Source organism: Triturus cristatus, chromosome 1_1, assembly GCF_964204655.1.
Source record: "Triturus cristatus chromosome 1_1, aTriCri1.1, whole genome shotgun sequence".
Lineage (NCBI taxonomy): Eukaryota > Metazoa > Chordata > Amphibia > Caudata > Salamandridae > Triturus > Triturus cristatus.
The window spans coordinates 158,606,646-158,619,736 of NC_140579.1; the positions used below are offsets into that span (position 1 = coordinate 158,606,646).

A 13,091-nucleotide genomic window follows, 5' to 3' on the forward strand; every position below is an offset into this window, starting at 1 on the left:
CTCTTGGACCAAATGGTATCCCCATCGAGCTATATAAACTACGGCCCGATCAACTTGCACCATACCTAAAATCGATGTTTGAGGAATCTATAGAGTGAGGGACACTGCCGAGGGAACAGAGAATAGCCACTATAGTCGCCATACATAAAGAAGGGAAGCCAAGGACTGACTGTGCCTCCTATAGGCCGATTTCCCTCCTAAATGACAAACCTAAAATCCTGGCCAGAATTCTGGCCGCCCGTCTGATTAAGGTAATAAGCAACTTAGTGCACCTAGATCAATCTGGCTTTATGCCACATAGAAATACAGCCCTGAACCTACGCAGGATTCATGCAGTGCTGGGCAGAAAATCAACCATTCAAGAGTTAGCTGTAATAGTGTCCCTGGATGCCACCATGGCATTCGACACTGTTCAGTGGCCCTACCTCTGGGCAGTACTTGCAAAACTGGGATTTGGCCAAAATTACATACAGTACCAGGAACCTCTGGCCCAGGTGGTGGTCAATAACAAACTGTCACTTAGCTGCGGCACCCGTCAGGGTTGCCCACTTTCACCCCTTCTCTTTGTCCTCGCCCTGGAGCCACTGGCTGCTTCGATCCGGCAGGATCAAATGATACGAGTGCTGAGATGGTCCCCTGACTGGGAGGACCGCATCTCACTCTACGCGGACGACATCTTACTCTATCTGGCCTCCCCGACGAAATCCCTAATAGTAGTGTTAGATATTTTGGCAGTATTCGGCAGATTCTCTGGATTCACGGTCAACTGGGGTAAATCCTTATTATTCACCCTTAGGGAAGATCCTCCTACCCCCCTGGGAACCTGCCCAATTCAGATCAACACAGCTGGCTTCAAATACCTAGGTATTTTTATTTCTCACGATCCCTCAGCCCGCTACGCCCAAAATCATCTTCTGCCCCTACGTAAACTCAAAAAATATATTATCAGCTGGAAATCGCTCCCCCTCTCCCTATTGGGCAGAGCAGCCCTGTTTTAAATGATGTCCCTGCCCAGATTTCTCTACGCACTGCAAAATGCCATTGATCCGGTACCTGGACATTACTTCAGGGAAATTGAAGGACTTCAGAGAGATTTGCTGTGGGATGGACTACCGCTTATTACCCTAAATAAACTGACCTTAAACTGGTACGATGGTGGCATAAGACAATATTACTGGGCAGCACACCTTGCTGCTGTAAATCATGGCACCTTTGGACGAGGCGATGACACTGGCTATGCCATGGATAAATGGCTCCTCTCCGGAGGGAAATATAACAGGGCACTCTATTCGCGACCCAAAAAAATTCATCTTGACGGGGCCCACTAATCATTCAGTCCGAATTTGGCACGACGCATCTAACTCTTTTGGGTGGGGACGTAAATCGACGTTGGCAACCCCACTTTGGGTTTCTGAACCGCTGGGCAGCCTATGGAGGTCAAAGGGCTTTGACAGATGGGATCACATTGGCATTACACAAATCAAGGACATTTGGGGAGAAGGGGGAGTCAAATTCACCGCATTGCAGGCTGGATATGATCTGGCTGACACTGAATATTTCCGGTATGCCCAGATCCTACACTCACTTCGAACGCTTCTACTTAAAGGTGCAGTCCCACCTGAAGCCTCACCCTTAGAGGACAGAATCTTAGATGGCCACCTACCTGAAAAGACGATTTCCCTTGTATACAAAAAACTGATAAACAATATGTGAGAAAGTGGCTCTGTATATACTGTTCCTTAATAGGTACAGGGTGTACAGAGTCCACAGACCCCAAGGGTTTAACAGAGGTTAAAGTTAGATATAACCTTACTCTCCAAAGTGGCAGCCTGGTCGAGCAGTAAGGCAGTATCAGAGGACATGTAAAGCATTTGTTGTACACACTCAGTCAGCAAATAGTTCCACACACTCAATAACTGAACTCTAGGCCAATGGATTGTATATAAAAAATATATGCTTGTTTTATTTTAGAACCAACACTTGGAATTAAAATATACTTTCTCGACAGGAGATGTTTTATAAAAATACTTTTGTATATGTAATTGACTTTTTAGTAAACAGTTACAAATAGTTGCAGTAGGCAACTCTATTTCTACACACAATACATTGAGCTCAACGACAGATTATATGCAACATCTTACTTTGTAGATTACTTTTGTAATTCCAGGCTTGGATCCTAGATCCAGTCCTGGGTCAGTTCTCAGAATCAGCTGTTAAAAGTCGACTTTGGTACTGTAATGATTTTTAACTAATATTTAGCTATTTCAAAAGTGAGCACTTAGAAAATATTTCAGAGCAAACAATCAATAATTCCCTATGGAAGGAAATGTAGGTTACAGGTACAGTAGGTTATCGTTACTTTTGTAATCCAGTACTGGTTGTCTAGACTCAGTACTGGGACATTTATCCAAAACAGGTAAGTAATTACGTTTTCAGATGTTATACGATTTTTGAGGAATATTTAGAAATTGCAGAAATCAACAATTAGAAGAAATTTCACAGAAAAGCAGTCAATGGTTTCCTATGGAAGAAAAATGAGTTAAAGGTAAGTATAGTTGTGGGTACTTTTCAGAGTCAGTGCTGGGCACCAAGATCCAGCACTGGGAGCTCACCTAAGAGCAGGTGAGTAAATTTGTTTTTGTCACTCGGCTGATTTTTGGTGATTATTTGAAGTTTTGAAAAGTCCACACTTCGAAGAATTTTCAAGCAAAAGCCAGTCAATGTTACCCTATGAGAAAAATGAAGTTAGCGGTTTAAGGGTAAGTACTCGACTGGCAGAGTTGAAGTTCTGGGCATAGACTCAGGGGTCCCCCAGTGTCAGGTAGGTACAGTTAGTTCACCCTCAGCGGTTTCAGGACGGCCGGGTGCAGAGAGAGTTAGGCCCAATGTTATCCTATGAGGGATAGGGGGGCCTTGGTTGGTGGCTGCTGTCTGGCAAGCCACGTGGCTGTGGGAGCTGGACTCCTGGTCACTTACTCAGGGAAAGTGGGGAAGTAGGTTAGAGTAGAGTTTTCACTGCCAGGGCCACTCGGGCGGCTGGCTGCAGGGTGATTTTGAGCCGTCGGGCGCTCAATTGATTTCTATGGGAAATCTCCGGTTTGGAAAAAGACTGCAGGCTCGGGGACGAGGACTCTTCGGGTGCCACCACCACTTCGAGGGGTAAGTTAGGTAGTTGAAGGATAGGTAGGTACCCTGGGATTGGGCACAGAGGGCCATGGGGCGCCGGGTGCAGGGGTGCCTTTTGATGTCGGAAATCTTACCCTCTTGTTGATCGCGGTTGGGGTGGCTGCAAGCTTCTTCAGGATAGTCGAGGGGGGTCCTTGGGTGCCGGACTCGGGGTCACAGTCGCCGTGGGGTCGTCCTCGTGGGTTTAGTTCACTCCGGCACCGGCCAGGCTTGGCGGGTGCAGAGTGGGCTGGGATCGCGGTTCCGGGCTGCTGCCAGGGGTGAAAGGTAGGTTTTGAGTAGAGCCTCTACTCATGGGAGTCCCAGGGAACCAGAGTTCAAAGGTAGCCAGGTCCTCCGGGGGTTCTGAGGTTGCTGGCCACAAGAGATGCCGCGCAGGAGCAGGTTCGAGGGTCGACAGGCCGGTAGGGCTGGGGCCAAAGCAGTTGGTGTCTTCCTCTTTTTAGCAGCTTTAGGGCAGGTCTTTGTTCTTCTTGCTCTTCTTGTAGTTTCGAATCTGGGATCTGGGGAAGGAAGGTTCAGGGTGCCCCTAAATGCTAGATTTAGGGGCGTTACAGGTAGGTGAAGGTCAGGGACCAATGGGTCCTTGTCCTGGGGTGGGTACACCCCCTATCCTGCCCCTCTCCTGTGGGAGGGGGGCAGTAGCCTAATCCTGATAGGGTAGGGCCTCCCATCTTCAAGATGGCGAGAGCCCGGAGATGTGCTTCACCTCGCCTCCCCCACCTGAGGGGTGGGGTGGGCAGGCTGGCACATCCCCTGTCCTTGTATGGGGTTTCCGGCCAAGCTTCCCGCCAGAGTGGGGGGTTGCAGTGGCCTGGGGAAACTCCTAGAGGCGGCAGGCCTTTGAAGCTTCCCTTTGCTCATTCTCGGGGAGGCGATTTATCACCTCACCCAGGATGTGCATTGTTGCAGGCCCGGGAGAGCAGGGGCTCTCCCACCCAGGGGTCCAGCAACGTGTCTGCTGTGTGGCAGCCTGGGCAGCCTCAGAGCAGACGTGGATTGTAGGTTAGTTATAGGAGGGCATCTCTAAGATGCCCTCTGGGGTGCTTGGTACATTAAATCTCACACTGGCATCAGTGTGGGTTTAATGTGCTGAGAAGTTTGATACCAAACTTCCCAGTCTTTAGTGTTGCCATTATGGTGCTGTGGAGCTCGTGTTTGACGAGCTCTCAGCACCATGTACTCTTAAATGGCAGCACTGCACTTACAGTGCCCGGGAATGGACCTGGGTACTGTAGGGGCACAGGGCTCCTACTCCTGTGCCCACACCATGGGCATAAGGCACCCAGCCAGAGGGGTGACTGACATATGCCTTGGCAGTGTGGGTGTTGGGCATGGCACACAGGGATGTGTGCCATGTCGACTCTTCATTTTGTCCTGCACCCAGACACTCAGCCTGCAAAGGCAGTGTGTGTGTGTAAGGGTACAGGGCCCCTAAGGGTTGCACAATGAGTGCTGCAGCCCTTAGGGGCCTTCCCTGGTCACAAGGCCCTGGGTACCTAGGGTACCATTTACTAGGGGCTGACATGTGGCCAGGGTTTGCCAATTTGGAGTTTGTGTGATTTAAGGAAGGAACATAGGCCCTGGGCACCTGATTGGCAGGAGTCCAGGGTACACTCAGTCAAAGTACATTCAGCAATTTAGCAAAAAGTGGGGGCATACCATGCAAGAAAGATGGCACTTTCTCACACAATATGACCGATCCTCTACAGGCATTAAGGGAGAAATGGATGGAAGATGGGATCGAGATAGACGACGAAGACTGGCAAGAGGCAGTGTCTTCTCCTAGAGTGGTCGCCATTCCGGGGCGCCTTGGACTGGTCCAGCTAAAAATCCTTCACCGTGTGTTCATCACCGGGCCACGTTTGATCCATATGGGGAAAACAGACAATGGGGAATGCAGGAGAGGCTGTGGTCAAATGGGAACCTTTCTGCACATCATATGGGAATGTAAGCATGTTAGTTCTTTCTGGCATGAGGTAATATTTGCTGCGGAGGCGAGGCGTGGCCTCCTAAACATATGGGAACCCACAGACCTGAACACTCATCAAACACAATGGGCCACCCTGGGATTCATGACCGCAAAGAGAAACATCGCACAATTGTGGGGCGCTACTAAACCACCTACGCTAGAGGCCTGGGAGAGGGACCTTGTTTGGTGTATGTTTAGGGAGAAGATGGTCTATGTTGCCAGGGGATGCCCCAAAAAATGGCCACGTATTTGGAGCCCTTGGAATAGATATCGTGGAGAAATCTGTGCACCTCCTAATTGTTCTGAACCAAATGTCCCTCTCACTGTGTGATGCTCCCCTCTTCTGTCGAACCGTAATCCTCCTCCACTGTACGCCTTTATTATTTATCTCCTGTCTGTGTCCTCTGTACTGCCTATTTGAACCGATGTATGTTTCAATGAAAATATTTATTTAAAAAAAAAAAAAGATTAGATTGTGCGAACATCCAATATTAAGGAGTTTCTGCTGGCCTTACCTGAAAGTTGCAGGTGGTGCAGAATGCAGCCTCAAGGTTGATTCTCAACTTGTCTAGATGGCAGTCCATCTCCCCATTCCTGAAGCAACTTCACTGGCTACCAGTGGACAAAAGAAATACATTTAAGGCTGTTATAATTTGCTATAGTGCAGTCCTAATATGGGTCCCTCCTACCTTGGAGATAGCTTTATGGAATATACCCCTACTAGATCACTTCGATCTCCTAAAGTCCACTTCCGAAGACAACTTTAAAAAGTTTTTGAAAATTTTCCTTTTTCGGTAGAGGCTGGTTATGTTCATGGCATTGCCAGGCTGGCTATGGTCAATCTTTTCATGGTAGTGCCAAGATGCTTCTATTTGAGAAGCTATTGCACTCTACAGAAGGCAATCATTCATTAATTCCTTATTCTTTACGCATGAGTGAAATACTGGTACTTTAAGCGTACCCGCCATACAGCACCTTTTTTCAGGACAAGTTGATGCTGAGGACAAAGGCGATATTTTTGATGGAAGTCATGACTGCCTTTCACGTTAGGCATTGCATAACTCTGCCCTGTCGGTTAACCCCAAAAGGTGTTTTTACTTTGAGCATACCAAGGAACTCCTTGTCAGATTTTTTTTGGGGTTCTCCGTAGTGATGAAAAGGAAGACTATGCAGAAACAGACCCGGTCAATAAGGATAGTCCTCTGCATCAAGATCTGCTACGTGCTGGCCAAGGAACAGCCCCTGGAATATCTAAGAGTCTATTCCACCAGGCCTTAGGCTGCTACCAGGGCGTTAGCTAGTGGCGTGCTTGTCCTTGACAGCTGCCTGACAGTGAGCATGTGTATCTATTCTGAGGTGAGGAATCTGTAGTTAGAAGTATTCATCAGAAGAACAAGTTACTTACCGGAAATTGTTGAAAACCTATTTGTTTCCTCTTTGATGTGCCCTTGTGTGTTCGGGCCAAGGTTTGACGGATCAAGCGCTGGGATGCCCGAGGGTAACTACGCGCTATATAAGACTGCTTACAATACAATACAATACAATACAATACAATACAATACAATACAATACAATACCTTCAGTAATGCTCATTCTGGTGGATACTCTAACTGCAGACTCCTCACTGACCGCCCACCTCCCAGTTCTGTGGCTAGACCTCTTTTTAACATCTAAAAAGGTTCCAAGTTAGTATTCAGCACACTGCTAACAGTAATGTTTCACTCTGCATCTGAGGGCGCAGAAGGCAAAACTAAGAAATTAATGTCCAAGTGCAGAGGTGGAGCCATCCACACCATCACTTCCAGTCGGGCAATATCGGACCAATGCAAAGTCGCACAGTGCCATCTAGCAGCCCTCAAGAGCCCTGATGAGAAATTTTTCTGGGTTAAATCTGGTTCCTGGGGAGTCCTCTGAAGAGGAATCTGCAGTTAGTTAACAGTATCCACCAGAAGGACCATTACTGAAGGTAAATTACTTGTTAACTTAGACTTTTTGTTTAGTAGTCATACTGAGTATGAATTGTCAGAAGCTCGTGATGCTGTGACAGACCTTTGAATTAAGTAGTCTCAGTTATATAACTCCAGAGAGCAGGGCACCAAACCGATGGCTTAGTTACTTCAGAGGGCCCATAGATTATTCAGTTCACAATATGTTTTGAACAGGTGTTGGTTGATCTCTCCCAGGCCTCTATTAAAATAATTCATCCTCTGCTGATTCTTCTTTTTCTAGATCTTTGAAGATGCATACAAATCCCAGCTCAGTTGTGTGGTGGTGGATGACATAGAACGGCTCTTAGGTGAGTGAAGTACTTAAAACAGTTTGAAGCTACCCCTTACAGCTATGAAATCAGTTTCTGAAATCTCTGGTTTGAGGTTGGAATGGGAGATATTGAACTCAGATGAGCCCAAAAGCTTAGATGCATAAGGGTTGTCTTTTCCTTGGGCTTAGCGGCAGGCTAGTGCAGGAGTTGGTGAGCACTGCATTAAACCTTTAACCTAGGATCCCAGAGACTTTGTTGTCTCCTTTGGCTTACTAAATGCCAACCCGGACACAAATGATGTTGAGGTTCTCGGCAACCAAGTCAAGGGTAGTAAATGGTATCTCTCTGATGTTAAATGGAACATCCACAGTGATGGTGACGCATCTTAGAGTGAACTCTAGGGGTTTCTAGGGCTATCAGATTATGGCCTATAAAGCTCCGATGTAGCTGTAGCTCATCCTCCATCTCCACTTGGCACTCTTCATGTTTGCTGAACTGTGACTCTTTTCCTATAAGGGAAACACTCCCATCTTGGCAGACTTAAATCATTTTCTCAGGACAATGATCTTTTCTTGTAAATGCTTTACAAACCTGTCCACTCAGCCTCCTAGAGAAAATTTTCTGAAACACTGAGTACTCATCCATTGTGGGACTTTCATGAATACACACTAGACACCAAGCTTTGTCTTCTTTAGAGGAAGCAGATAAAATGAAAATATTGACGAGAAAGGTTAAGAAAAATCAATTAAAGACCAGAGGTGCAAGTGTTCAAAGATCATTTCTCCACAGAGCAGCAGGAAAACTAACTGAGGGCTAACTGTTAGTGAAATCTGTCAATGGACTCTGATGAAGTCTCTCTGCCTTGAAGTGTTATATACCAATTCTTTTACAGTAAGTTTTCTGCTCATATGTTTTAATTTCTTTCTCTTTTTTTCACAAATGCAACCATAAATGATGCCTACAACTGACTGTTATTTTTAATGAAAACAAAATGTAGGCCTAACATTTTGATTCACTTTATACATAGCACTCAGGGATCCTGCACAGCTGCGTATATGTTACGGTGTTTATGATTATTTATGACGATGTCATTATTATGAATTATGTTACCAGCTCTTAATTTTGTAATTTCATGGCCTGAATACAACCAGAAAATAACCTGCATGCAAATCAGTAATGTGGTCTTTATAAGTCCACCAATATGCAGAACCAGATTGCCTCTCAGCCCATGAACTTGGGGAATGAAGACAAATTGTTCTGTCTGAAGGGCAACAAAGATCAACTATTGTGGCTAACTTATGCACACTTTTGTGCTTCAGAATAAGGCCTGGATTGGCATTTCTGCAGCATTTAGAATATAGTGAAGACGTAAGCGCCTCTCATGTAACAAGAGGAAAAGCAATGAATTATTAAAAGCTTTGGAAGAAAATGAAGAAAAGAATTAAAAATGTTTAAAACATGGTCAATTTTGTGGCATCGTTGTTATGCATGGACAATAAAGCTGTGCGTCCGGACTTGGGGTGACACTTTGCTCCAGTTTTTGGAAATGTTTGGTTTAGGGAAGACCACGCTTTCGGGCTAGCATGCCAGCAAAAAGTCTAAAAGATAATACATTTAAAATTGAAGAGCTGGAACAAACCAGTGTGCACATCGTCACCCCCCTAAACAGGCATGTGTGCCATGTCGACTCTATGCTTTACTCTGCACCAAGACACGCAGGCTGCAGTGGCAGTGTACACGTGCTTGGTGAGGGGTCCCTTAGCACGGCTCAATTTGGGCTGCAGCCCTTAGGGACCCTCTTTAGCTGCAAGGCCCTTGGTATCAGGGGTACCTTTTACTAGGGACTTATATGTGAGCTAAAGTGGTGCCAGTTGTGGAAGCAATTTTACCGTTTTTAGGGAAAGAACACTGGTACTAGAAACCTGGTTAGCAGGCACCCAGTACACTTCAGTCAAAGTTGCATCAAAAACCAGACAAAAGTGTGTGGGGGGGGTAAGAGGGTACTGAAACAAAAACCCAGTTTCCTACAATACCTCTCATAGTTCTCTGAAGTAGTAATCTGAGTGGTACAAATCACTATACAAATATAAAGTGTAGGCAATACATACAGTTCATATTACAAGGAGGGATACACTTTTCAATGAGAACATTGAAGTGAATAGGGACACAAACTAGGACTTAAATGGTGCCCCCGAAGTATAGCCTGTTAGAAAAAAGCAGCAAGAGCTCTATAGGGTAGTCGCATGGAATTCTGAACGAGACAGACCTCAAAATTGATTTTGACATCTGGTGGATGATAGCAAAGATGGAAGTACTTATATTTTGTGTGATCAGCAGTATCAGTGTCCTAGTTGCAACACCTTTAGTGTCTTCAGAAATCAGTAGTTGCATGAGTGTGCTGTGTAAACTGTACCATTTCACAGTGTTCCAAAGTTTGGCCTGTTGTGTGACTCCAATAGTTGTTTCTTCATTTATTTGTATCCCTCTAGCACCAAATGGTTCCAAAGACTAGCCCTCTTAACGCCTTCCTGCGGAAGGAGAAATTCAAAATGCTCACTCTGGCCTATGTCTTGTCTGCCTTCGACACAGGAAACTGGATAGCAGTGTTGGACCTGCAGGACGCATAGTTTCATCTTTCTGTCCTGCTTGCCTATCGGCGCTACCTGCTGTTCACAATGGAAGATGAGCATTTTCAGTTTGTTGCCTCCTTTGATCTCACCAGCGCGCCTCGGGTGTTAACTAAAGTGATGGTAGTGGTGACAGCACACCTTCGGAGGTCAACTCTGCCAGACTAGAGCAAACTTCCTGTCATCTTTAGGATTCGCTATCAATGTGCTGAAGTCACACCGGAGTCCTTCTCAGATGCTTCCCTTCATCAAAGCCATTCTGGACACGGTTCAGTTTTGTTCCTTTCCCCGAGAAAGAGAATCCATTCAGGCTATGACCGTGATCTTTTAGCCTCAATCCTCGATTTCAGTGCGGTCAACTCTGAGGCTGCTGGAACTGATGGCTTCCTGCATCCTGCTGGTCCAGCATGCCAGGTGGTGCATGCTGGCTCTGTAGTGGGATCTAAAGTCCTAGTGTGCCCAACATCATCAGTCCCTCCTAGACCATGTTCAGATCAAGGAGAGAACTGCTTCAGTTGTGGTTACTAGACCACAATTGGATCAGTGGCAGACCCCTTTCGCTTTCACCTCAGAGCTGACAGTGGCGACCGATGCATTGCTTCTGGGTTGGGGCTGCCATTAAAGAGGTGGAGATTAGAACCCTCTGGTCTCTGGCAGAGTCCCAGCTCCACATTGACTTTCTGAAGCTGAGGACCATCTGCTTGACACTGAAAGCCTTCCTTCCGAGGCTAGTACAGGTGCTCACAGACAACACCACTACCATTTGGTACTGCATTAAACAGGGTGGGGTGGTGTTACAGACCCTGTGCTAGGAGGCCTTGCACCTCTGGAAATGGCTGGACCACCAAGTAAGTTTCTTGGTGGTGAACCACCTGCCAGGATCATTGAATGCTAGGAAGCACAAGCTCAGCCATCAACGCCTGGTGGATCACAAATGGCAGCTACACCCGAAGGTGGCGCATGGTCTCTTCCACGAATGGGGAGAATCTTGGCTTGATCTTTTCACTACCACTAAGAATGCTCAACGTCAGCGCTTCTGGGTGTTGGAGTCTCTCACGTAGAGACGTGTTCCGTCTGGAGTGAAACATGTATGCTTTTCCACCGATACCACTCCGGCCCGAGTTCTCAAGAAGATTACAACAGACTGAGCCCTAGTCATCCTAGTGTCTACAGATTGAGCATGGAGAGTTTGGTATCCAGAACCCATCGGCTTGAGCTTATCTCCTGCAGTCAGGTTGCACTTCTGCACCCTGGCCTTCGCACTCTCCACCTTCATGCTTGAAGATTGAGCTGCAACAGCTGAACATCTTGGACCTTCCTCCGGAGGTGGTTGATATCATCTTGTCAGTCAGGTGTCCCTCAGTAAAGACGGAGGACACATTTCTGGCTTGGTTAAATGGACCCCTTTCAGGCCAAGTTATCGGACATACTGTTATTTGTTCTGTCTTTCACCCAGCAATGCTTTGGTTAAAGTTAGGAGTTATTTTTCGGCCTCTTCTGTCTTTGTACGATTGCCAGATCAGCCCTCATTGTATGTCACCGGTTGTGATGCAATTAATGAAAGAGCTGCAAACATTTCCCGCTTCTCCTTTCATTATGCCCCAATGGGACCTTAATCTAGTGTTGAGTTATCTGATGTGCTCTCCATTCGAGTTGCTTTAAAGCTGTTCTTTGCTGCTCCTTACTTTCAAGACTGTGTTTCTCATTGCCATCACCTCGGCATGGCGTGAGTCCGCTTCAAACTCTGTGTCAATCCACCTTACACTTCCCCTTCCCAGACAAACAGGTTCTATGGACACCAGCATCCTGCCAAAAGTTCTAACTCCGTTCCACATTGGTCAAACCATCACCATGCAGGGGTTCTATGCTCGGCCTCTCCCTTCTAAGGAGGAGAACAAACTTCCTCGCTTGGATCCCGAGAGGCGCTGATCTTCTACATAGATCATACCAAAGACCAACGGTTGGATGATCAGCTCTTTGTGAGGTTCTCTGAAGTGAAAAAAAGCAAGGCACTGCAGAGGAGAACCATCTCCTATTGGATCAAACTCTGGATTAAGATATGCTACACATTAGCCAAACAGCAGCCTCCAGAAGGACTGCGTGCTCATTCTACCAGGGCCATTGCTGTTACCACTGCTTTGACAAATGGAGTCCCTGTCCTAGACATTTGTCAGGCGGCTATATGGGCACCCCTATATACATCCAAAAAGCATTATTGCCTGGACAGTCGAGATTCCAGGGAGGGGCATTTTTGCCCGCTCGGTCCTGTAAGACTTTCTGCTTTGAGTCCATTCACAAACCCACCTCTTAAAAGGTGTTGCTTTAGTATCTATTCTAAAGGAGAGGAATCTGTGGGCGGAAGTTTCTAACAGACTAATAGGTTACTTACCATCAATAAATCTGTTTCTGGTAGAAACTCTATCTAGCCACAGATTCTTACAGGGGATGCATATCTGATTTGCCTGCTATAGCCAACGCTATCACCTCCCATTGCATGGTTGTTTTCCCAGTACCCTGATCCATCCTCAGGGTGGCAAGCACATCCACCTCTGCTTTCGCTCATCTCAGTAGATCGCCCAACCATTGACTCAACTTTGATGCTGTGTGGGATTACCATGCCATTGCTATGCATCATTTTGCCAGAACATTGACTAAGTCTGTGAACCTTGTGAATTATTTGGATCCTTTCGGTCAGGGCATTAATGTCGGCAGGCTTAGCAGTGGTTCCCACTGTACCATCTTTCAAACCACCTTGCTAGTAACCTCAATGACCTCCCTCTAGAACTGTGAAATGACCGGGCTTTGCCACACCATTTGGAAAAATCTTGTCTGTGGGGATTGGCAGCTAGGACATCTGAAATCTGCATCCTCATACAAGCGGGCTATATTTGTAGAGTTGAGATAGGTCTGGTGGAGGAAGTTGAACTTGGTGTATTTTAGGCGGATATTGCGGGACACTGACGAATTCTAACACCTGAGGCCATTGATCGTCCATTATATCTGCCCCAATGTTCTGTTACCAACCAGCCCTGGAGGGCAGAGTTGG

General features: G+C 46.5%; 1 protein-coding gene across 4 annotated transcripts in view; it reads left to right on the forward strand.

Moving 5' to 3' along the window:
* The window catches only part of LOC146869886 (vesicle-fusing ATPase), a 1,522,848-nt gene that overhangs the window by 1,303,789 nt on the left and 205,968 nt on the right, over positions 1-13,091 (forward strand). For all 4 annotated transcript variants that reach the window (XM_085623863.1, XM_085623829.1, XM_085623831.1 and 1 more), the window contains one exon: positions 7,388-7,454. In XM_085623863.1, coding sequence (XP_085479989.1) covers positions 7,388-7,454 — 67 coding nt within the window. The remainder of the gene's footprint in view (positions 1-7,387; positions 7,455-13,091) is intronic.